Consider the following 27165-nt stretch of genomic DNA (forward strand, 5'->3'; position numbering starts at 1 on the left):
CTGATTGTTCAAATCTTCAAAGGTAGCGAGTTCGCCTCTGTAGACCTGGATGCACAACGTAACATTGCTAGGACTTATTTTTCACGATATAAGCATCAGCATCAGCATCAGACTATTGATTGGACATAGTTAGTCATTACAATATGCATGATTGAGTTCATTCTAAAACAATCAAACATAGTCTTCTAACTTTCAAACATTATTTGGTCTTATTTTGTCGGCAATGTTCCAAACACATGTGGGGAGGTGTATTAACCTATAGGTTAAAGCGTTTCGCTCGTCACGCTGAAGACCCGGGGTCGATTCCCTTCATGGGCACGATGTGTGAAGCCTATTTCTGGCGTACCCCGCCGCGATATAGTTGGAATATTGCTCACGATGGCGTAAAACCATGCTCACTGACTCGCATTGGGGTCCTTTTCCAACCCGGAGACCCGTGATGGTCCAGGGTATAATAGGTATTCAGCAACCCATGCTTGCTGTAAAAGGCGACCGTGCTTGTCGTAAGAGGCGACTGACGGGATCGGCGGGTCTGGCTCGCTGACTTGGTTGATGCTTGTCATCGATCCCAATTACGTGGATCGATGCTCATGATATTAGTCAGTGGATTGTCGGGTCCAGACTCGTTTATTTACAGACCGCCGTCATATAGCTGGAATATTACCGAGTGCGGCGTTAAACAACATACCAACCAACAAAGCCGGAATTCACGTGGGCAAATACATGTAGAAGTTTCATGCACACACAACACCAAGGAATATTGAATATTAGTTTGGTAGTGTTCAGGACACAATGTTTGTCCATAAAAGAAATGAAGCATGCCATAATAATCATTCTTTACAACGTTTTTTTCAGCTCCGGACATAATGAATTCCAACTACCAAAGATGTTTGTTTATATGTCTGTCAATGACAACTCTCGCTGCTCTGGCTTTCTATTGGACAGTTAATCCAGATGTGGTTGTGTTCCAAATCACAACTTTCAATTCAACAAAAGTTAACACAAGAGAAAGGTCCATTCTCGAGGTCTCTCAAAAGCATCCCCTCGTATTTCATAGACGAAATGTGGTCATCACTTCAGCAGATCCTCCACATGCAACTAAACGCATTGTGTGGATGAACGTCCCACCCTGGTACAAGACAGTTACATCTTTCGCCCACTGTTACGTTCGTTCGTGTGAAATAAGTACAGACGAGGCACATATTTCATCAGCTGATGCTGTGGTTGTCAATGGCGTTAATTTGCCATCATCAAAACACCCAAACACCAAGTGGGACCAGGTGTGGATTATGTATGGATGGGAAGCACCTCCCCACTATTCAACTAACACGATTTTCCGTCCTGACTGGAATGGACGTTTTAACTGGACATTGACGTACCGACTGGATTCGGATATACCATTTCCTTACAATAGGATAGTGTACACTGGAGGCAGTGTGAATATAAGTGATGTTGTAAGACGGAAAAGCCGATCTATTGCTTGGTTTGTAAGCAACTGTGGTACACCCTCAAAGAGGGAAGTGTATGTTGGAGAACTGCGGAAACATATTGATGTCGACATTTATGGCGCCTGCAGAAATAATAAGAGTTATGACTGTCCAAAAGGAAGGTCCTTCGAGTGTCTTGGTCTGTTAAACACCACGTATAGATTTTATCTTTCGTTCGAAAATTCCCTATGTAAAGACTACATAACAGAGAAGTTCTACAACACTTTTAGGACTTCAGCTATTCCCATCGTTCGTGGAGGCGCTGACTATGAACGTCTTCTGCCAGAAGGAACCTTCATCAACACGGCATCATTTGACAGTCCAAAGAGTTTGGCGAACTATATCCGATATTTGGAGAGCAATGAGACAGCTATGGGGGCGATTTTAGAAAAGAAGCACAAGTATGAATACATTTATTCAGAAGGAACAGATTTTGATTGGAGGTGTCAGCTGTGCGCCAAGTTACATAGGAATACTACGAGAAAATCTTACACAGATATGAAACAATGGCTGAAGGACGGAAAGTGCATAGAACAGCCAAAAGATCTGCCTTAGTGCTTTGGAATGTAAAAACGTGTCATAATCATTGAAGATCAATTCAAGATTTGCACACGAGGCAGTTGGAGTCCCTAGTTGATTCTTGTATTACACTTGTTAAAGAACTAACTCTATGTTTGCTCTCTCTGTGTGCTCTTTAATACACGTGTTCAAGATCCAGATGTTGCATGTGTCGATACTGGTGTTTGTGCTGATTGTGATGCTGATGGTCACGCTGGAGGCTTGTGTTGATACAAATGCCAATATAAATATTGATGTTTATGACTGTACGAACCAAACACTTTAATTCTAATGTTTCAAATTATTAAAAATGTATGTTAATGATAATATAAAACACTTTGGTGCATTCTTTACATGTCTTGTGAGCAGAGGCGTCCATATTGAGACAGCAAATTCTCTGGATACAGACTCGTTCCTTCATGCTTCAATGTCAATAGACCTGTCAAAGAAATATGGTGTGACAATGGTACTAACTTTATCAGTGCAGCTAAAGAACTGCAACAAGCAGGAGCAGAAATGAGCCAGGAACGTAATCAGTCTTACCTTCTGAAAGGTAATATTGACTGGAAACTCAACCCTAGATCAGCAAGCCATATCTTTGGCGTTTGGGAATGTCTTACCAGGTTCGTTTTCCTCTTCTCAGCGAGTTTGATGAACGTTTGAATGATGTCATATCGAACAATATTGTACGAAGTTGAAGCCATTGTAAACTCCCGACACTTCACAACTGTATCTGACAGAACTGACGATCTCAATCCTTAAACGCCTAATCATCTACTGATGATGAAGTCAAATATGTCCAGGTCATTTTGGGGGCATGGGTTGCCCAGTCGTCTAAGGCGCCGCGATTCGCCGTGCAGAGTTGTGTCCCTTGGGCACACCAGAAACCTATGATTGTGGGTTCGAATCCCGGTTCGCCCCGATTATGTTTCTAGGTTTGTCAGCACCATACCCGTGCTCGTAGGTTTCACCAAAGTGGTAAACGTCTGAAACCTGCATCACTTCGGGCTTTCCTCACACATTAAGCTGACACGCCGTGATATAACTGGAATACTGTTAAAAGCGGTGTAAAACCCTTCCCACTCACTCACTTCAGGTCATTTTCAACATGACGATGTCTACATGCAGCGGAGATGGCGAAGGATCCAGTATCTTGCAAATGTATTCTGGTCTTGTTGGTGGAAAGTGAATCTTGTATCTTTACTTGCAAGTGGACTAATATTGTTCTGGTCATGGACCATAGCTCACCCAGACTCCACTGGCCAATGGGACGACTGATCGCAACCGACTCCGACAAAAGAGGACTTGTTAGAAGTGTGGTACTGAGAACATTGAAAGGGGAATTCCGCAGTCCAGTTCACAAACTTGTAGTACATTTTACTACAAGTGAATGCGTGATAATTACAAACAGAGAATGTTACACGATGAACTGATACTAGTATTTTGCAGTGTTATATTGTGTTAGTCCTGCACGTTTCAAGTGTAGTTAAACATATATGTTTAAAAGGCATTGGTTGTACGAGCAGAACACTCACTCTAACGTTTCAAATGATTAAAAGTATAAGTTAATTATAATATTTTAAAATATTAACATTAGTCCATAAGTGTCGTTGGTTGAATGAGTAAATCACTTGAACCTATAATTAAAGCATTTGTTACTACTGAGGTACAGGCTTTAAACCCAGCCAGCTGCCTAAACTTTGGCAGTTTTATATTAAATTGTGTGGAAAACTTAGCAAGAGTTTTGTTTCTCGTTGTAGTTTTCTGAACCTCATCATCCTCAACGTATGTATTTGATAACGCTAACGTTAAGGCTGCAACGATATGAATACAAAAACATGAATAAACTTTTGGTGAGAGTTTTATACTGTGTCTCTTGCCGCTACAATGATGCTGATGCAGGGGATATCTGCGAGGTGTGTGATAATCTCAGCCCGATTGGAGAACATGTTTTCAGGCTGTTTTGCATCATGATATTAAATTAAAATGTGCAATCCCCTATCTTAATACACAGAAAGATCGTCTAACTCTGGCAAGTACTTTTGGTGACATTCAGTGTTTACGTAATAGGCCTACATCGCTGAGGTAGCTTTTCCTTGAAGTGTCTTGTACATTTGACAATGAATTGTATTTTATATTGCATTTAAAATTCTTAAAGTCAGTTATGTTACTCTTGTGAGAATTATTGAGTATTATTGAGGATAGGAGCAATCCCAATACCTAACATTTTAGGATCACGAAGCCCTGGCCACAATGTCTTCATTTACAGCCATCCATTCATTTAAACATTCATTCCGTCTTTCGGAATGCATATACGTTGAACAGCTCCGTCCCTACACCCAAATAGCGATGCTTTGCCTGCCTGGAGAATGGCTGTGCCCTGATGCTCCTGTTGATATTGTGCTAGCGAGCAGTGTTGGGAACACAATGTAATGTTAAACAAAGGGAGTGGATTGTCCTAGGCCGTCACACATTACCTTGATATAAATCACGTTTCAACACAACTCGAAGCCAGTTACTCTGCACACAGAACAAATGGACTGGGCATTAACAATATTCAATACATAGAGCCTTAGGCAGCTTCACATCGCGTTGTGTTATGTACATCAATTGTCCTCAATTCAATTGAAGTGTGTGTGTGTTTAATGCAAATGCTAAGGCGTAGGAGCTGGGTGGTAATGCACGTCATATTATTACCGACTGTGTGGTTTACTCATACACATCTCAACTGTGAGTGAGTGAGTACGGCTTTACGCCGCTTTTAGCAATATTCCAGCAATATTACGGCGGGGGACACCAGAAATTGGCTTCACACATTGTACCCGTGTCGGGAATCGAACCCGGGTCTTCCGTGTGACCACTAGGCTACCCGACCGCCCCCTTATCACATGTGATAACATCATTGGCACGGCGGTATTTATCAGTGTGTGAGTACGGTTTTAGGCCGCTTTTAGCAATATTCCAGCAATATCACGGCGGGGAACACCAGAAATGTGCTTCACACATTGTACCCATGTCGGGAATCGAACACGGGCCTTCAGCGTGACAAGCGAACGCTTTAACCATTAGACTACCCGACCGCACCCTTATCAAGTGTGATAACATCATTGACACGGCGGTATTATCAATGAGTGAGTACGGTTTTACGCCGCTTTTAGCAATATTCCAGCAATATCTCGGCGGGGGACACCAGAAATGGGCTTCATACATTGTACCCGTGTCGGGAATCGAGCCCGGGTCTTCCCGGGAAGCGAACGCTTGAACCACCAGGCTACCCGACCGCCCCTTTTCGGTATCTATCAAACTACTATAGCAAGTACATATACATGCACATTTGTACAAGACAACAAACACCATGCAAGTTCACAATAAAGCAAGGGTTCGTGTCAAAAACAGTATTTACAGGCAACATTATATATGGCAGGAGTAGTTTACAAAACTGGTGTTTATTTATCAAATATTGAAGACTCTTGTTATTATATTTCATTAAGATAATTTAACAACTGTTTTTATTCTGTCAATGATGTTCATTTGAGAGCCTAGATGTTAGTCTAGTCAGGTGTCACGGAGCTGTGCTCCAATGATCAGGGGTGTCATAAAAAAAAGAGTAAACTTGGTCATAGGTTCACAGGTTTATTAATGACGGCTAATTGTACTAATAATTGACAATTAAAGAAAAGGTGAAGCCAATCTGCGCTGACAGAGATCACAATTTAATTCCATCAGCACAAATATACAACCAGTTTAGCTACACAACAGTATTACAGCGATAAAAAGGAGAGTAGCTAAAACAACACTTTGACAAGATACGGACCAGGGACCACTTGCACAAAGCGATCTTAGCGCTACGACTATTGTAAGCCTATGTTAAAGTATTGGAGTTACGATCATCTTAGCGCTAAGATCGCTTTGTGCAAGTGGGCCCTGATGTGTTGACTGCCAATTAAGTCGGCTGCGACCAATTAAGAGCTGAGTTAATTTGCTCCACACTCTAGTGACACTCTATAATAACTACTACTACTACTACTACTACTACTACTACTACTACTACTACTACTACTATCACCACCACCACCAGTACCACCACTACTACTACTACTACTACTACTACTACTACTACTACTACCACCACCACTTCTTCTACTACTACTACTACTACTACGACTACTGCTTCTGCTACTACTACTACTACTACTACTACTACTACTACTACTACGACTACAAATGCTACTAGTTAATGTTTAGAGCAAGACACCTGCAAGACTGATTTCGATAAAAAGTGGCACGACATCCCAGCTAGGGTCCAGGGAAAAATCAGAACAAAACCAATTTTCCAGACGTCTGCTCATCCATTCGACTTAAAACCACAAGTGAGTACGTGGTTTTACGCCGCTTTTAGCAACGGCGGGGGACACTAGAAATGGGCTTCACACATTGTACCCATGTCGGGAATCGAACCCGGGTTTTCGGCTTGACGAGCGAACGCTTTAACCACTAGACTACCCGACCGGCCCTAAAAACCACAAGTACTTTTATTTTCAAAGTCCTGATTGATTCCCTTCATTCAGCAATTTCTGACCGGTTGAACAGACGACAGTCGATTCTATATGTAATTGTATTTAGATTTACCAAGACCTTAAACATTAAATTTTATATGAAACAACCTGTAACCAAAAGACGTCACCAAAGTATTACTTGGCTGATAACAGTCGCCCAAACACTGCATACGTTAAGAGGAAGTAAATTAACATAGCACAGATTTGCAAGCAGATATTATAAATTTCATTTTAGATAGATCCGAGATACATGTAGATCTTTCAGAACTAATTTATACACTTAATTTAAAGCGACAAAACTCTTTCCATATTCTTAATAAATCTCTGCCAAACACATCGTTCATTTACGATTCTGACTATATCATGAACATGTGTTCATGAATCACTATCAAATAGAGATTATACCAGGTGTTCGCGAAAAGGTGAGCGCATGTACCTGTCACACATTGTCATTACACATTTATGTGAGTCGGGGAAACATCAAAGAATATAAATAGCAATGATTCAATGATTGTTACTGATTATTCAAGGGGTGGGCAATCAATGGTTGATGCTGTTGCTTCAGCTAAATAAATAAAAGATTAATATTTTCTCAGAAAATACACATATCAACATCAAACTTTGCACTGCATCTCTCCCATTAGAGTAGAAAGTGTTTCTTAAATTTGAAAAGAAGCCACGTAGTAGTTTCAACACGTATGTATATCTCTATCTCGACTCCTTAGCCACACGGGTTTGTTAGGGCGTGGCTTTTCTTTATCTAAAAAAACCAAAACATAAACCCAAAAGAGTGGTCTTGTGGTACACACTGCGCTAACAAAAACAACGACAGTTCGCACGACTAATATGCAGATAACAATAGTAATTTCATACGCTTCCCGAAGCCTGACACACTTAAAACACCGTACTCAACAATCACATAGCAACCACCCTTAGCAGAAACTGATTGACGTAAACCCAGGGCCCAGTTGAATGTCGAGATGAGTCCATAAATATATATCTAGAGGATTAAAGAGGAGCTTAAAACAGCTTATTGTACATCAGTGTGATCACCTGAAGGTAACTCTAGATCTATTTGTGTGAGGTGGGTTGCTGGTTGGAGTATATGGGGTGGCGGGTGTAGTTTATACAGGATTCAATCTCGCTGTCGGACACCTAACTGGATTTTGGTTGTCCAAGGTACGTCTTCATTTTGATGCCAACAAAGCCATCGCTTGTGTTGCCATTCCCGTTACTGCACCTAAGAAAACAATACTATATCAGTGAAGCGTCAAACTTGTTATTTGGTTGATAATGTCCGTTCTAAATTTTAATGTCACTTTTTAACACAATCATAGACCAGACCATGACTTTTCAAAGACATATCTACGTTCGGGTACCCTCTGGCGCTTGAAGAAACAATCTCTTCAAAAGCACAGTGATGTTGAACACAGGGTCACAATGACCTCGCTGGCCTGTCGGTGTTTGCTTTCTTGTATCTTACCTTATCAGGTCATCGTGTTTTAAATGTGTTTGGATCATATCATTTGGATATAGATTAGAGACGGATAAATAATTTTGTAAATCTCGACACAAAGTTATATATATTAGATATATTTTAGATTTCTCTTATTCCTCTGAGGGATGATACTTATAAGTTCGACTATTTTTCAAACGTAATTTGTAATTATATTTTTGCGGGGAGGAAAGGATGGCGGTCATGGCAGATTTATGCGTAATTTTCAGAGGGAAAGTGTGTGTGTGCGTGTGTGCGTGTGTGTGTGCGTGCGTGCGTGCGTGTGTCCGTTTTTGGATCAACCCTGGAATAAAAATCGTGGAGAATGTAATAGTGTCATGGCTATTGACGGAAGAAAGGGGAGAGGTCAGACTTCATATCATTTTGTTTGATACACCCAGATCTGCACATGTTGATTGGAATGATAAGGGCGGAAACGTGTCTGAACTTATAGTGGTTGCAATATATTTCACCAGTGACCATTTTTGACAAGTATCGTGATTGATTTAGATAGCACATGGGCCAGTGAAGTGAGGTTGACGGTACAAAGAGTAAGCAATAAGTAACTGTGCAAAGAAATCATGTTTAACTTACATGCAATCAAATTAAGACTGAGAAATGTTGTTCAATGCCGAAAAGAGCAGTATTGCAGCTATATAATGGAGGACTGAAAATACACGAATCCGGTCCAAGCATGTTTTGATATAATGCTCTTTGAGCATGATATCTATCATGGAAAAAAGCAATACAAAGGGATTATTATCATTATCGAAAGAACTATTGTGATATCCATTCATAAAAAACAAACAATTAAAACGTCCAACATGAAAACAAAACAAAACGCTTGTGTGTGGCAAAATATGGGCGTAGTTCATTCAGTATTGGACCGCCTCCGTGGTCTTGTGGTAGAGCGTCCGCCCGGAGAGCGGAAGGTCCGGGGTTCGATCCCGGGCCGCGTCATACAAAAAGACGTTAAAAGATTGTACTTGTTGTTACCCTGTCTGGCGCTCGGCATTAAGGGGCTAAAACAAGGCATGGTGGCCTCGGAGTCAGTATACTGTGTCTGAGTGGGGTATTCATGTTAAACTGCGGCATGGTATCTCGGTGAGCTAGCACTATAAATCGGCATCAGTCCGGACTAGTACAAGCAGCCACACACACACATACACGTGCATGCACGTCGCTATATAAGTGCAATAATCTTGGACGCGACGTTAAACCCCATTTCACCTCACCACCTCATTCAGTATTGGTGGCGGTACCCTGGGGGAGATAAAACACCCAAGCAGCTCAAACCCCAGGATAGATAACCCACGAGGCTAACCACAGATGAGTAACTCCCCTCCCTGCCCCTGTCGACAAGCCGTCGAATAACACTCGGCAAGCCTCCCTGCTAAATCAAGCAAAAACCCAACAAGCCGTCGGAACATCCCCCTCCAGCAGGCCGCTGGACCAACCCCAAACCATAGCCATACCAAACCAAACCAACTGACCTGCTCCATTTGTCAATGTCTCATGCTTTGTAGGGGATGTCAACTGCTGGTAGTGCTGAAAGATAAATGATGAGAAAAACAACATATATGTTAAAATATGGTCTTAAACATACATGACATTAAATTGAGCAAAATGTAATAATGAATTGCTTCTAAAATATGCATTTACAGCACAATAGCATACATTGGGAGGGAGGGTGGGAGAATGCTACCTACGAGTAGACCACTTTAAAAGTTAGACAGGAAAGGACAATTCGTGTCGATGACCTGAATAACCTATCCAAAAGTTGTCGAGTTATCACCCTGTACGTTGCTTTCAATGAATTTATTTGCTTTCAATAAAACATCTTATCACAAGAACTATTGTTCTGCGCGGCAACATTTCCAACAGGATAATGCCAGTTTTTGGCAGGATCTTATGTATTTCATCCATGTCTGCATCCATGAGATTACACGTCTCTTTACCCTTAAGGCCTATAAGGTCATTTTAGCCAATATGTAGTAGGATAGTACAGTGCATATATTTCATTGTACTTTTTATATTTTTCACAAATTAAACTTAAACTAGGAAATTATAAAATTCGAAAGTCGCTAGACCAGTATTTCTTGTTCTTATCGCCACTCGTCGACCATGACGGCTGCTCCTTGTCAAGCTCATTCACGCGAACAGTAAATTACGTAATCAAAGATAAAGTCGGCAGGTACGGGCAGATAACAGAGACCGAAATTACAACTTCGATGTAATGATTAATGTGATACGAGTAGAGCTGTGGGGGTAAAGAGGGGCTAAAACAAGGACTGGTCGGCTCGGAGTCAGTATACTGTGTCTAAGTGGGGTATTCATGTTAAACTGCGGCATGGTATCTAAGTGAGCTAGCACTATAAATCGGCATCAGTCCGGACTAGTACAAGCAGCCACACACACACAGACGTGCATGCACGTCGCTATATAAGCGCAATAATCTTGGACATTATCATTATTATCATTGTACGTCACTATTATATATTAATTGATGTAATTTGAATGGTATGACACACTTACTTGAATAAACCCTAAGTACCTCACAGCTCTCTTCTCTCTTGTTTAAAGGCTAGCTCGCAATAGCTAATTCCCCAAATCGAGGCCTTACTGTTATTTGAATCCCCTCAAGCGTCTTAAAGGGAAAAAATCCATGAAGTGGTTTTCAAGTTATAGGTCTCAAAATTGTTTGAGCAAAAACATTCCAAGTAAATATATTAGAAATAGCTGCATTTTGTCAGACAATCCAAATATTGAAATCAAAATTCGCATTGCACCTCCCCTATTGGTATAGACAGTGTTCACAAAGTTTTATGCAGTAGTTTTCAAGTTGTAGGTCGAACAAAAAATGTCCCAAGAAGGTCGGCCGGCCGGCCGGCCGGACGGACGGACGGACGGACGGAATTCCTTTCTATAACTATATGTATATACCCCGCCCCTTTTCTAGAAAGACTTGTATGTCCGAAGTTTGCTTCTGCCTGACCCGCGCACTCCAGTTTCCGCCTGGACGTTAGTTTCCCATATGGTTATATACTTACTAAAAGCAGCGTTTTGCACAGTCTTAACTAAAAGCCGTTTTCCACAGGAATAGCTGAACTTGTGAAATACGATACAATATTCTGTAGATAAAGTTCAAGTTCTTTCTTGTTGATTTATCCGCCCATATAAATATTCGTTTGTTAATTCTCCTCTCGGTGGTGTTCATTCTTGTCCAATGCACAGTAACGCTTGACCACTGACGGACCTTTGCTGACGTAGTGACAGACATTTGAAGTAATTTGATGTTTTAAAGACAAGTTTAGTCTAACTGGAACATATCTTCTCTATTTGAAACTTATACATTCTATTCCACATTATTGGATAAATCGTCATAATACAGTGGTTACTTTCTGACCTTGTGAAGTCCCTAAATACACTTCACAGAGAATGGGAGCTTAAATTAAACACTACGGTAATACACAATTATCTCCAAAATTGCTTCAACATAATTCATAAATTTTCTGTAGATAGTTATACATAAAATCTTCCTTATATAATTTTACACCGAATTGTAGTAATTGTGGTAATGTTTATATTAAATTGGAAGAAAGAGAAAACGATCACTGTAGTTTATGCAATAATGAACACGAATCTCTTGAAAATCCATTTTCTAGATGCTATAAAGTTTATCAAATCATAGATTCTTCACAAGTATGATGTGAAGAAATTACTGACGTGCATGCAGAAATATATCGAACGTCATTTATACTCTTTCTGTTGCGTTTAACTTGTTGTCTCCAAATATTAATAACGTTTGATATGTTTCTACATGCGCGTCAGTAATTTCGTGACATCATTTATATATGTCGATCAGATATAGTTTTAACTTATCTACAAGTCTGTATATCTCAATCTCTACCCCTCAGCCACGCGGATTTGTAAGGGCGTGGCTTTTCTTTATGTACCCCCCCCCCCCCCCCCCCCCAACAAAATAAACCCAACAGAGTGTGCTAACAAAAAACAATGACAGTTCGCACGTCTTACTTGCAGAAAGCAAAAGTAATTTAATACGCTTCCCCATTCCAATGATAAATATGAAATGTCCAGAATACTCTTATGATAAATGTGAAATGTCATGTCTCCATTAATTCATTTCTAACTCATAATTCTCTCACGAACTTTATATACCTTATTCAACCACACCATTGCAGTTATCAACAGTTTGATTTGTTACAATTTTGTTACCATTTTCCAATGTTTTTAGACGCATTTTAACTCATAATAGCAGTAGCAGTGGGTTTTCCCATTTGGTTTTGAAATCGATATTCGAAGTGGTTTAAGATTAGCTAACGCCCTGAAGCTGTGTTGTAAAATATAATCAGCTCTCTCAATACCCTGTACTCAGTTGACTGTGTGGAGTTTAACGTGTGCAGAATAAACACTTTGCGCACTGCTGCACACTACAACACATGCTGATTGTTCAAATCTTCAAAGGTAGCGAGTTCGCCTCTGTAGACCTGGATGCACAACGTAACATTGCTAGGACTTATTTTTCACGATATAAGCATCAGCATCAGACTATTGATTGGACATAGTTAGTCATTACAATGTGCATGATTGAGTTCATTCTAAAACAATCAAACATAGTCTTCTAAATTTCAAACATTATTTGGTCTTATTTTGTCGGCAATGTTCCAAACACATGTGGGGAGGTGTATTAACCTATAGGTTAAAGCGTTTCGCTCGTCACGCTGAAGACCCGGGGTCGATTCCCTTCATGGGCACGATGTGTGAAGCCTATTTCTGGTGTACTCCGCCGCGATATAGTTGGAATATTGCTCACGATGGCGTAAAACCATGCTCACTGACTCGCATTGGGGTCCTTTTCCAACCCGGAGACCCGTGATGGTCCAGGGTAGAATAGGTATTCAGCAACCCATGCTTGCTGTAAAAGGCGACCGTGCTTGTCGTAAGAGGCGACTGACGGGATCGGCGGGTCTGGCTCGCTGACTTGGTTGGTTGATGCTTGTCACCGATCCCAATTACGTGGATCGATGCTCATGATATTAGTCAGTGGATTGTCGGGTCCAGACTCGTTTATTTACAGACCGCCGTCATATAGCTGGAATATTACCGAGTGCGGCGTTAAACAACATACCAACCAACAAAGCCGGAATTCACGTGGGCAAATACATGTAGAAGTTTCATGCACACACAACACCAAGGAATATTGAATATTAGTTTGGTAGTGTTCAGGACACAATGTTTGTCCATAAAAGTAATGAAGCATGCCATAATAATCATTCTTTACAACGTTTTTTTCAGCTCCGGACATAATGAATTCCAACTACCAAAGATGTTTGTTTATATGTCTGTCAATGACAACTCTCGCTGCTCTGGCTTTCTATTGGACAGTTAATCCAGATGTGGTTGTGTTCCAAATCACAACTTTCAATTCAACAAAAGTTAACACAAGAGAAACGTCCATTCTCGAGGTCTCTCAAAAGCATCCCCTCGTATTTCATAGACGATATGTGGTCATCACTTCAGCAGATTCTCCACATGCAACTAAACGCATTGTGTGGATGAACGTCCCACCCTGGTACAAGACAGTTACATCTTTCGCCCACTGTTACGTTCGTTCGTGTGAAATAAGTACAGACGAGGCACATATTTCATCAGCTGATGCTGTGGTTGTCAATGGTGTTAATTTGCCATCATCAAAACACCCAAACACCAAGTGGAACCAGGTGTGGATTATGTATGGATGGGAAGCACCTCCCCACTATTCAACTAACACGATTTTCCGTCCTGACTGGAATGGACGTTTTAACTGGACATTGACGTACCGACTGGATTCGGATATACCATTTCCTTACAATAGGATAGTGTACACTGGAGGCAGTGTGAATATAAGTGATGTTGTAAGACGGAAAAGCCGATCTATTGCTTGGTTTGTAAGCAACTGTGGTACACCCTCAAAGAGGGAAGTGTATGTTGAAGAACTGCGGAAACATATTGATGTCGACATTTATGGCGCCTGCAGATTGATAGATTTTATCTTTCATTTGAAAATTCTCTATGTTAAGACTACATCACAGAGAAGTTCTACAACACGTTCAGGACTTCAGCTATTGCCATCGTTCGTGGAGGCGCTGACTATGCACGTCTTCTGCCAGAAGGAACCTTCATCAACACGGCATCATTTGACAGTCCTAAGAGTTTGGCGAACTATATCCGATATTTGGAGAGGAATGAGACAGCTATGGGAGCGATTTTAGAAAAGAAGCTCAAGTATGAATACATTAATTCAGAAGGAACAAATTTTGATTGGAGGTGTCAGCTGTGTGCCAAGTTACATGGAAATACTACGAGAAAATCTCACACAGATATGAAACAATGGCTTAAGGACGGAAAGTGCATAGAACAGCCAAAAGATCTGCCGTAGTGCTTTGGAATGTAAAAACGTGTCATAATCATTGAAGATCAATATAAGATTTGCACACGAGGCAGTTGGAATCCCCAGTTGATTCTTGTATTACACTTGTTAAAGAACTAACTCTATGTTTGCTCTCTCTCTGTGCTCTTCAATACACGTGTTCAAGATCCAGATGTTGCATGTGTCGATACTGGTGTTTGTGCTGATTGTGATGCTGATGGTCACGCTGGAGGCTTGTGTTGATACAAATGTCAATATAAATATTGATGTTTATGACTGTACGAACCGAACACTTTAATTCTAATGTTTCAAATTATTAAAAATGTATGTTAATGATAATATAAAACACTTTGGTGCATTCTTTACATGTCTTGTGAGCAGAGGCGTCCATATTGAGACAGCAAATTCTCTGGATACAGACTCGTTCCTTCATGCTTCAATGTCCATAGCCCGAAAAGACCTGTCAAAGAAATATGGTGTGACAATGGTACTATCTTTATCAGTGCAGCTAAAGAACTGCAACAAGCAGGAGCAGAAAAGAGCCAGGGACGTAATGAGTCTTACCTTCTGAAAGGTAATATTGACTGGAAATTCAACCCTAGATCAGCAAGCCATATCTTTGGCGTTTGGGAACGTCTGACCAGGTTCGTTTTCCTCTTCTCAGCGAGTTTGATGAACGTTTGAATGATGTCATATCGAACAATATTGTACGAAGTTGAAGCCATTGTAAACTCCCGACACTTCACAACTGTATCTGACAGAACTGACGATCTCAATCCTTAAACGCCTAATCATCTACTGATGATGAAGAAGTCAAATGTGTCTATATTACCTTCAGGTCATTTTGGGGGCATGGGTTGCCCAGTCGTCTAAGGCGCCGCGATTCGCTGTGCAGAGTTGCGTCCCTTGGGCACGCCAGAAACCTATGATTGTGGGTTCGAATCCCGGTTCGCCCCGATTATGTTTCTAGGTTTGTCAGCACCATACCCGTGCTCGTAGGTTTCACCAAAGTGGTAAACGTCTGAAACCTGCATCACTTCGGGCTTTCCTCACACATTAAACTGACACGCCGTGATATAACTGGAATACTGTTAAAAGTGGTGTAAAACCCTTCCCACTCACTTAAGGTCATTTTCATCATGACGATGTCTACATGCAGCGGAGATGGCGAAGGATCCAGTATCTTGCAAATGTATTCTGGTCTTGTTGGTGGAAAGTGAATCTTGTATCTTTACTTGCAAGTGGACTAATATTGTTCTGGTCATGGACCATAGCTCACCTAGACTCCACTGGCCAATGGGACGACTGATCGCAACCGACTCCGACAAAAGAGGACTTGTTAGAAGTGTGGTACTGAGAACACTGAAAGGGGAATTCCGCAGTCCAGTTCACAAACTTGTAGTACATTTTACTACAAGTGAATGCGTGATAATTACAAACAGAGAATGTTACACGATGAACTGATACTAGTATTTTGCAGTTTTATATTAGTCCTGCACGTTTCAAGTGTAGTTAAACATATATGTTTAAGAGGCATTGGTTGTACGAGCACAACACTCACTCCAACGTTTCAAATTATTAAAAGTATAAGTTAATTATAATATTTTAAAATATTAACATTAGTCCATAAGTGTCGTTGGTTGAATGAGTAAATCACTTGAACCTATAATTAAAGCATTTGTTACTACTGAGGAACAGGCTTTAAACCCAGCCAGCTGCCTAAACTTTGGCAGTTTTATATTGAATTGTGTGGAAAACTTAGCAAGAGTTTTGTTTCTCGTTGTAGTTTTCTGAACCTCATCATCCTCAACGTATGTATTTGATAACGCTAACGGTAAGGCTGCAACGATATGAATACAAAAACATGAATAAACTTTTGGTGAGAGTTTTATACTGTGTTTCTTGCCGCTACAATGATGCTGATGCAGGGGATATCTGCGAGGTGTGTGATAAACTCAGCCCGATTGGAGAACATGTTGTCAGGCTACAAACCCAATTGTTTTGCATCATGATATCAAATATGCAGTCCCCTACATTAGTCCACAGAAAGATCGTAAAATACTGGCAAGTCCTTTTGGTGACATTCACTGTTTATGTAATAGGCCTACATCACTGAGGAAGCTTATCCTTGAAGTGTCTTGTACATTTGACGATGAATTGTCTTTTATACTGCATTTAAAAATCTTAAAGTCAGATGTTGCTGTTATCTTACTCTTGTGAGTATTATGGGATAGGGGCAATCCCAGTACCTGACATTTGAGCATCACAAAGCCCTGGCCACAATGTCTGACCTTAATGATTGAGTGTCAACTTGTCCAAACAGCGTTGTTCACTGGTAAACATAGATATTGCTGACTGCAGCATAAACGTCTATTCATTCATTTACAGCCATCCATTCACTGAAACATTCATTCCGTCTTTCGTTCGTCCTGCCTGCATATACGCTGAACAACTGTTATTCGTGACCCTATTCCGATTACATACAGATCTCCATGATGCACCTGGAATTTTGCTGACTGTTTCGTGAAGCAGCATCCAATTGAACAGAATAATACTTCAAACACTTCAAAGGTTAACACGTATTTATTAAATGCCATACAATGGTCCGCCTTCAGTATCCAAGGGTCCACACAACAAAGCTCTCGAGGCGCTAAGGTTATCGTAACTCCCATATTTTTGCATAGACGTACGACTGTCGTGCGCTACGATCGCGTTGTAGAACGTAGCCCTGCACCAAAAAGTCTACAATAATGTCTAAATATCATATGACGTAATTTGTGGAATTTTGTTGCGAGATCCACCTGTGAAACAATGCCATGTGACGTCAGTCTAGCAACAGGGTTTCTGGGGTCATCACGTGATCCTCTTTGTGATCTATCATCTCAACACGCAATGTTGTTGAATAAGCCTAGAGATGTTGAGAGTTTTCAATACTTGTTCTTGAAACTTCGTTCCCGCAGTACATGAGCACGCTCGTTGGTATTACATAATGTGTTATACAGCTGTATGTTTAATAAACGAGTGATCTCTTCACGGGCAAGTAATAAATATAGAAATGAGTGGGCTTAACGTTTTTCCAGGTGTATTAACTCGTGATATATGATAATTTAGAAATGACGAGGCTGAACGTTTATTCCATGTGTATTAACTTGGGATATATGAAAATATAGAAATGATGAGGCTCCGCAACTGTCGCGCACATGTTATATAGTTTTGGACACCTGTCCCCAAGAGCTATTTCTTCCACGCAGGCCCCGGTGCAAGACATTTGGCCGAACTTAGTCAAATTCTTCATTTTGTCGCGTTGTCATATGTTACATCTGTGCATGTTATTATTGTCGGAAGGCTGCTTAACCGCTCTCTCTGAAGCAGGGATAAGAATTTACGGATGAACAACTTCTTTATTACAATTACGAGTAAGAGCCGAATATGAAAACGGGAATATCATGTCGTGTTAGGTTACCAAACAAGATTAAAAGGCAGAAATGGCGTTTTTACCTAACTTTCTTATCACCTAAAGGGTCTATGCAGTTCGAGCAATACTGCTGTGTAAACTGTATTCTAGCAGTACATTATCGGAATGCTATTGCACTACGTGTGGCCCAAATGACTCTATTGGTCCATGGCAATTAGTAGCAGGTCTCACAGTCCCTGAACCACATTATTTCCACTTCCACACAATAATATGTGCCAATTCCTACCAGTAATATATGTCAAACATTTGGTGAAATTTGCTGACTGAGAGCATTATAGTTAATCAGGACGTTTAGACTCTTACATCAGAATATATTTGAACTACTCAGCCATCCCATTATTGATCATCCTCACAATAAGAGCGAGCGATGAAATTAGAATCTGTGACAATTTGTTTTAACATTGATTAATTTAATGGGCAATTTAGGTTTCTTTATAATTACTATGTTATATTTACAGACCACAAGATTTGAAAATTCAAAAACGTTATGTTCAAGTAATACTTTATTAACAAACGCTATGAATGCATTTGCTATGATTGTGTAATGTGTTCAGATTTGTTACAGAAAGGAAGCGGTACATATATAAGACTATTTAGACCACTAATCATTATTCTGGATCACAATGGGTCCACAGCTCAACTTATTTGTTGATTATGTACACGTTTCAAGGTGTCTTATACAACAAACCCACCTACCCCTTGGTACATAAACAGTTGTATACACTGTTAAAATAGATGCACACACAGTCGATGTAACATTTACAAATTAATGTTTTTAATTATCTAATGTTTAGTTTGGTTTAATAGTTATTAAGAACATTTCCGAATTGTTTTTGTTTTTCAGATTATTCAGAATTTTCTTTAGTGCGGGTATATTCAATCATTGTTGATATTTCTTTGGTATTTTCAATAATATTTGTTGGTGAAGGGCTTCACATCTAAAGACATAGTGGCACTCATCCCTTAGAATAGACTGTCATGGGCCGGTGGCAATGGGAAAATTGTGGCTACTTATTCGGAATTTAAAAATTGGCAAGCATGTGTACATTTAATTTCGGTAGTGATAAATACAAGATTAATACCCAATGTGTGACAGGTTGCATTGTGTGTAATCATATTCTCAAATAAGGGACATGCATTGTTGTTCATGCTGTCAACCATTTGTGTGAATGGGTATGCCTTAATAATCTACAGGTCACAGAAATATAGCTTGAATATTTATGTCTTAGATACCATATAGCATGCACATCTCCAGAAATCAGGACGTATGTGTGGAAGCAAAATGAACCAATGAACTATTTTCATGCCTGAATAAGCGCATCCATCAATTCATGCATGTTGGGAGTTCAGAAAACCCTGCACACCGATATTTTGTTCTATAATAAGAGTTAGCGAATGTGTCATAGTCGAGTGAACGTGAACTACCCGATGATTGTGTTTTTAATGTACATAGTTTCCTAATCAATTATTAGCAATAACGATTATCTAAGTTAATCAGATTTCTCACTTGTTAACGTAAACTATAATATCACATTTAAATATATGCAACAATTTTGTGTTCACTAACAGATATCCAGTTAAACCGATTTTCTGTTGAGTCCTGTATCAATTTAACAATTTTGAATCTGTTCTTCGTCGATAGCCTGTGAATGCGTGTTGTAGTGAATCCCATATGTTGTTTTTACGTTTAATCTTTCCACGTTTATGGATACATTATCGTTGTACATGCATGTTTGACGCCATAATACATTCGTGTGAAAAACAACAAATACACATTTCGACATTTTTGGCATTACACACAATTTAAGTGTAAAGAAAATTACAGCTTAAAATATTTTGGTATATCCTTAGCAACTCATAAGGCAACTCATGATTCAAGGAATCGTGTTGTGAACGTGTCAACGTGCTCTGACGGCGTGAACCGGTGTTCTTAGTACAGCTCTTATCAGACAGCCCTCTTATAACGGGAATATTGCTGAGTGCGGCGTTAAACAGCACACACACACTTTTTCAAACTGGAGAGCTGTAGTAATTTCAAATAGTGAGTGAGTTGGATTTAACGTCGCTTTTAACATTATTTCAGTTATATCACGGCGTGTAATTTCAAATAGAGGCACTGTACATATGTTGTTCAAACCAGCTCATTAACTCTGTTTCGAATATTTAGCGCAACATATATAAAAACAGCTGTGAATTGAGATATCAGATTTCCACTAGAAGTCGAATAAGGAAGATAAAGTACACCTCATCGATTAGGTTCTTGCTCACTTAGGATATTCATTAGCCATGTGAGATGATATAACTAAAGGCCAGCTGCGATAACGGGCGGTAGCTCCGGCCGATCGATGGGCCAAACTGGACTTATTGTGGTATGAGCGCATTGACTTACGGGAATGTTTTTCCGTGAACACAACAAAACGCAAGCCAGCAAGCAAATGATGGAAGATATATATCGTCTTTTGCAATGCAATTAAAATATATATTTTGTATGTACTTGTTAACATTCAGACTACATGATTCAGTGAATTAAATAACAAATTGCTTTTGAATATAAAACATAGATAAACCAACCAGGAAAGATGTCAATGGAAGTGGTTAAATACACAGCACAACAGAAAATAGTGTTTGATAATACTAAGTGCGTGATCATGTACATGTCCATTGCAGTAATGCACATACGTGTAAATCTGATTATAATAAATAGACGATGGTGTTAACTGTCATATATCCTTACTTGTCACCGGTGTATGTATTGACATCGGACAATGAACGATGATTCGATATTCTAGTTCAAGATATAAATAACTTCGAATGTACCGGTGTCAGTGGTTTAACATTTAGCCCTAAAATATAATGTTCGAAGTTAAAATTAAAAAGCTACTAAATTGAATCCAAATAGATCCCCAAACAACGCTTGATTTCTGGGCCAGAACGGAGGCAATCTTGACTTGCCAAATCATTCTTTACTTGAGTTTGAGTCCTTTTCAAATTTATTTTCTAGGGTCTGGGAGACAAACTACACTGTGAGTATCGCATGGAAAACTGACTAGTTGAAGGAATCCCGCTTGGGTCAACCTGGGCCATCTTTATTGGTATCTCCCCATTAGTAACAAGTCCCGTTCTCATACACCTTAAAACAACATACATGTAGGTCATTGCGGAAGGCACTGACTGGTCTACCCTATGTTGCCTGAGTATTAGAATGGAGTGATCCAAGAAAAGTAGAAAAGTAATCTTGTACTTTATATATATAATACTATAGAAAAGTAAACGTGTACTTTTTTTATGTGAATATATATACACAAAGACATAACACGTTAAAGAGATATAAACAGACTTGTATTTGCACTGGTCTTTGTGTTCTCCTACCCTGCAAAGAGCCTGCAGCAAAATCGGCGAAGAACATGTTTCCTTCAAACAAACACTGGCATATTTTATTAATGAAACATCTCCGTGTGCATAAATGGAATCCCAAATGTCTACTTCGTTTGCAGAAACCGTTCAAGATAACAATACTCTCTGTCAATGCGTTCAACGTGTTAATACATTTCATATATGGTATATTGACATGGTCCCAGCTGGCATACAAGAGTTCTAATAGCTTATTTAACTTCATATATTCACCTGCGAGAAGAAAATCGAAAATGGTTATTACCTAGCATTGATGTTTCATATGTCTATGGTTGTATACACCATGAGTATTGGTTGACAACAACATCTGGTGTCACATTACATGCAATAAGATGTATATACCTGAAGTGTCTGCCTTTTCGTTGACATGGCTATTTGATACTGACTGGGCCACACATTGCAGCAAGAGGTAGGCTCATGTGTTTTAAATAATATTTAATTCAGGAAACAATAGTTAGAATTCGTTACCAGAACAGACTAAATGTTTATATTTCCACTTTAAAATAACAGGTGTTTTAACACACAAAAATGTTAAGCAACCACGAGTTTGTGTTTGCGGTTATACTTGCGCATATAGCCGTCGTATACATGTAAAATATATAAATGTTGTGTACATGTGTAATTGAATTCAATATTGAAATAAGGAACGTGTTCATGAAGAGACATTTCAAAACAATATATAATCTAAGGTGTTGAAGATCTTCTTTGGTTGACTACAAAATACAGGTTTTTACTACATCATAAATTACATATATTTGATATTATTTTGTTATATTTAAATACCCACATCGAAAATCAATCAATATCGCAGAAATACATCTTTTGTAGTTAAAATTATAAATCTACTCACCTGAACCTAAATGGAGACCTAGATGTCAGGACCAACACTTAATCAATGAGAACATTTATTGAAAATAAAGATATATTTTTTGTGAAAGATCCTTTGCTCTTCAGCTGTTTTGGAATCAACTAAACTAGACATGGCGAGTTTGATCTAGACTTGCCTAGGCTTTTAGTAAAAGTGAATATCTAAAAAATATAAATTCCACGGTCATGACTCAGGACGAGGGTACAGACTACAGTGTGGGTGTCACGTGGAGAACTGACGGAATTCCGCTTTGGTCAGCCTGGGCCGGTGTAATCAGACATGTTGTTGAGTCTCGAGTTTGGACATTGACATTTGGCATTGAAAGTAATTTGATGCTTTAAAGACGAGTTTAGCCTAACTGGATCATATCGTCTCCATTTCAAACTAATGCATTCCATTCCAAATTATTGGATAAATCTTCATGATACAGTGGTACAATAAAACGGAAGATCAAAGGAAATATCATTTGTAAGTTACTTTCTGACCTTGTGAAGTCCCCAAATACTTAAATTAAACACCATGGAAATACACAATTATCTTCAAAAAAGCTTCGACATAAATCGGAAATGTTCTGTGGATAGTAATACACATATTCTCCCTTATCTCATTTTACACCGAATTGTAGCAATTGTGGTAATGTTCCTATTAAATTGGAAATAAGAGAAAACGATCGCTGTACTTTATGCAATGATGAATACGAATCTCTTGAAGATCCATTTTATAGATGCTATAATGTTTATCAAATCATAGATTCTTCAAAAGTTTTGCTGTTGTTTTATTTTTTGTTTTGTTTGTTTTTTACATAAAGAAAAGCCACACCCTTACAAATCCGTGTGGCCAAGGGGTGGAGATAGAAATATACATACATGATATATCTAATTTATATCTATAGGGAAAATACTGACACGCACATATATAAATGATGTCAAGCAATTACTGACGCGCATGTACAAATATATCAAACGTCATTTGTACTCTTTCTATTGCGTTTATTGGGGTATCCAACTATAAATGACGTTTGATATATTTCTACATGCGCGTCAGTAATTGCTTGACATCATTTATATATGTGCGTGTCAGTATTTTCCCTATAGATATAGATTAGATAAGTTTAAGACATAGATAAGACATGTTTAACTTACATGCAACCAAATTTAGACTGAGAAATGTTTTTCAATGCTGAAGTCAGCAGTATTGCAGCTATATAACGTCGGACTAAAATGCGCGAATCCGAATCATGGCAAAAGAGCAATAAAAAGGGATTTTTTATTATTTATTATTATTTCTTTTCGGAAAATGTCAAGACTCCCCAACACTGCAGCCTCCTGCATTACTCAGATTGCCAGATGGGCTGTATTTCTGGTAGCAAACACGGATACTCTCCCAATGTCAGTTCGTTCGTTTGTTGTTTAACGCCGCACTCAGCAGTATTCCAGCTATATGACGGCTTTCGAGTAAATATTCGAGTCTGGACCAGACAATCCGGTGATGGACATCATGAGCATCGATCCACGCAATTGGGATACGATGACATGCATCAGCCAAGTCAGCGAGCCTGACAACCCGATCCCGTTAGTCGTCTCTTACGACAAGCATAATCGTCTTTTCAGATAATAGATTGGGATGTATCAAACCTAAGGCACCGAGAACGATGGGGAGTCGGACAACGTGGAACTTGGGACGCAAGTGTGACATTTCGACACGAAGTACTCATATTTGCCATGTTTAAGGTGAACAAGTGACTTGCCTTACTTTTGCATATGTTTGTGACAATGCTACCGGTGGGGAAGGATACGCTCAACTTTTGCGAACACGTGGTATCAACACTAGTTTATAGTGATCCATGAACACATGCTCATGTAAAAGCTATTTTCGTACAATTGACTCTGCTCTTAGCAGTGATTTCCTATGTATGTGGAAAAGGTTTTGTTGCTTTTATTTCCCAAATCTTGTCAACCACATTGGTGTCCAAAGGGACAGAGAATTCGGTGGTTGTGGTGGTAGTAGTAGTAGTGGTAGTAATGATGGTGGTTATGGTAGTGAAAGTGGTGGTGGGGTGGTGGTTGTGGCGGTGGTAGTAGTCATAGTGGTGGTGGTGGTGGTAGTAATGGTAGTGGTTATGGTAGTGATAGTGGTGGTAGGGTGGTCGTTGTGGCAGTGGTAGTAGTCATAGTGGTGGTGGTGAGAATGGTGGTGCCTGTCGAGGTCGTGGTGCTAGTTGTAGTGATAGTGGTGGTGGCAGTAGTAGTAGTAGTAGTAGTAGTAGTAGTAGTAGTAGTAGTAGTAGTAGTAGTAGTAGTAGTAGTGAGTGAGTGAGTGAGTGAGTATGGTTTTACGCTGCTTTTAGCATTATTCCAGGAATATCACGGCGGGGGACACCACAAATGAGCTTCATACATTGTACCCATGTCGGGAATCGAACCCGGGTCTTCGGCGTGACGAGCGAACGCTTTAACCACTAGGCTACCCGACCACCCCAGTAGTAGTAGTAGTAGTAGTAGTAGTAGTAGTAGTAGTAGTAGTAGGAGGAGGAGGAGTGTCCGGCCTGGATACAGTTTTTCCCATGTGGTTTGTAAATCGGTATTCGAAGTGTTTTAAAATTAGCCATTAGTCATTACAATGTATATAACTGATAATTATCTCTTCGTTCATTGTAATTCCTGCATTCTGATTAGCTGAATTGGTCAGATGTCACTGCATTCATTTCCCATTGAATGTTAAAAAATGAAGGCACGACCATCGAAGCGGACTACTTTTACCGATAATGGAGCATGCCAATGATAATTCTTTAACACCTTTTTTCAGCTTCGGACATAATGAATTCCAACTGCCAAAGATGTTTGTTGATATGTCTGTCAATGACAACTCTCGCTACTGTAGCTTTCTATTGGACAGTTATTCCAGATATGGTTGTGTTCCAAATCAAAACTTTCAATTCAACAAAAGTTGAGGTCTCTCAAAAGCATCCCCTCGTACTTCAAAGACGAAGTATGGTCATTACCTCAACAGACACCCCTCGTGGACCAACGAAACGTATTGTGTGGATTAGCGTCCCACCCTGGTACAGGGCAGCCAAATCCTTCGCCCACTGTTACGTTCGTTCGTGTGAAATAAGTACGAACGAGGCACATATTTCATCAGCTGATGCTGTGGTTGTCAATGCTGTTCATTTGCCTTCATCAAAACACCCAAACTCGGACAGGGACCAGGTGTGGATTTTGTATGGATGGGAAGCACCTCATCACTATGCAACAAAAACGATTTTCCGTCCTGACTGGAATGGACGTTTTAACTGGACATTGACGTACCGACTGGATTCGGATATACCATTTCCTTACAATAGGATAGTGTACACTGGAGGCAGTGTGAATATAAGTGATGTTGTAAGACGGAAAAGCCGATCTATTGCTTGGTTTGTAAGCAACTGTGGTACACCCTCAAAGAGGGAAGTGTATGTTGGAGAACTGCGGAAACATATTGATGTCGACATTTATGGCGCCTGCAGAAATAATAAGAGTTATGACTGTCCAAAAGGAAGGTCCTTCGAGTGTCTTGGTCTGTTAAACACCACGTATAGATTTTATCTTTCGTTCGAAAATTCTCTATGTAAAGACTACATAACAGAGAAGTTCTACAACACTTTTAGGACTTCAGCTATTCCCATCGTTCGTGGAGGCGCTGACTATGAACGTCTTCTGCCAGAAGGAACCTTCATCAACACAGCATCATTTGACAGTCCAAAGAGTTTGGCGAACTATATCCGATATTTGGAGAGCAATGAGACAGCCATGGGAGCGATTTTAGAAAAGAAGCTCAAGTATGAATACATTTATTCAGAAGGAACAGATTTTGATTGGAGGTGTCAGCTGTGCGCCAAGTTACATAGGAATACTACGAGAAAATCTTACACAGATATGAACCATTGGCTTAAGGATGGACAATGCCTGGAACAGCCAAAAGATCTGCCGTAGTGTTTGGGAATGTACGAAACGTGTCATAATCATTGAAGATTAATACAAGATTTGCACACGAGGCAGTGGGAGTCCCCAGTTGATTCTTTGAATACACTAGTTAAAGAACTGACCCTTTGTTTGCTCTCTGTGTGTGCTCGTTAGTACACGTGCTCAAGATCCAGATGTTGCATGTGTCGATGCTGGTGTTTGTGCTGATTGCGATGCTGATGGTCACGCTGGAGGCTAGTGTTAATACAAATGCCAATATAAATATTGACTGTACGAGCTTCAGTCTCAGTCGAATTGCTGGTGCCTAATTTTGGTTTCGGGTTCGAAAGATCGTGACAACAAGCCGAGAGTGGGTGCACCATTCCTAGAGTGAGTCTCTCCAGCTGCTCCCGATTTTGGGCCTTTTTTCCCTTTTTAAACCGGTACCTACGTCACAGCTCTACTCATTTTCCAAGCTGTCATTGGTCAACCACCTTTACCCCCTACACTAGATTATTCCAACCAACCCGTGTTGCATACCGGAATCCTTATTAGATCTTTATCTGACTGTTATTTAAATTGTTTGGCCTCAGTAGGTGTCAAAATACTTAATTATAATGTTTTGAAATATCAACAAACGTCCATAAGTGTCCTTCCTTAAATGAGTAAATCACTTGAACCAATAATTTAAGCATTTGTTACTACTGAGGTCCGGGGTTCAAACCCAGCCAACTGCCTAAACGTTTGCAGTTTGAATATTAAAATGTGTTGAAAACCTAACAAGTGTTTTGTTTGTCATTGTAGTTTTCTGAACCTCATCATCACCAACGTATGTATTTGATAACGCTAACGGTAAGGCAGCAACGATGTGAATACAACAAAATAAACTTTTTGGTGAGAGTTTTATACTGTGTTTCTTGCCGCTACAATGATGCTGATGCAGA

General features: G+C 39.8%; 2 protein-coding genes and 1 pseudogene across 3 annotated transcripts; all 3 read left to right on the top strand.

Annotated features, from left to right (window-relative positions):
- The first annotated feature begins 866 nt into the window (after positions 1–866).
- Positions 867–2042, top strand: LOC139448288 (glycoprotein 3-alpha-L-fucosyltransferase A-like). The gene has a single exon (XM_071229835.1). The coding sequence runs from the start codon at positions 867–869 to the stop codon at positions 2040–2042; it is 1176 nt and encodes a 391-aa protein (XP_071085936.1).
- An 11381-nt stretch (positions 2043–13423) lies between these two features.
- LOC139448430 (glycoprotein 3-alpha-L-fucosyltransferase A-like) lies at positions 13424–14535 on the top strand (annotated as a pseudogene).
- Positions 14536–21781: 7246 nt separating this feature from the next.
- Positions 21782–27004, top strand: LOC139447714 (glycoprotein 3-alpha-L-fucosyltransferase A-like). Of its 2 annotated transcripts, XM_071229164.1 has the most exons (3): positions 21782–21821; positions 23891–24010; positions 25086–27004. In XM_071229164.1, the coding sequence occupies exon 3, from the start codon at positions 25097–25099 to the stop codon at positions 26249–26251; it is 1155 nt and encodes a 384-aa protein (XP_071085265.1). In that variant the 5' UTR covers positions 21782–21821; positions 23891–24010; positions 25086–25096; the 3' UTR covers positions 26252–27004. The 2 variants fall into 2 exon arrangements, with proteins under 2 accessions (XP_071085265.1, XP_071085266.1); XM_071229165.1 differs by lacking the exon at positions 23891–24010 and having other exon boundaries at positions 21792–21821.
- Positions 27005–27165: the final 161 nt, after the last annotated feature.

This window comes from Haliotis cracherodii, unplaced genomic scaffold (genome assembly GCF_022045235.1).
Source record: "Haliotis cracherodii isolate W230 unplaced genomic scaffold, xgHalCrac1.p SCAF_7, whole genome shotgun sequence".
In the NCBI taxonomy this organism is placed as follows: Eukaryota; Metazoa; Mollusca; class Gastropoda; order Lepetellida; family Haliotidae; genus Haliotis; species Haliotis cracherodii.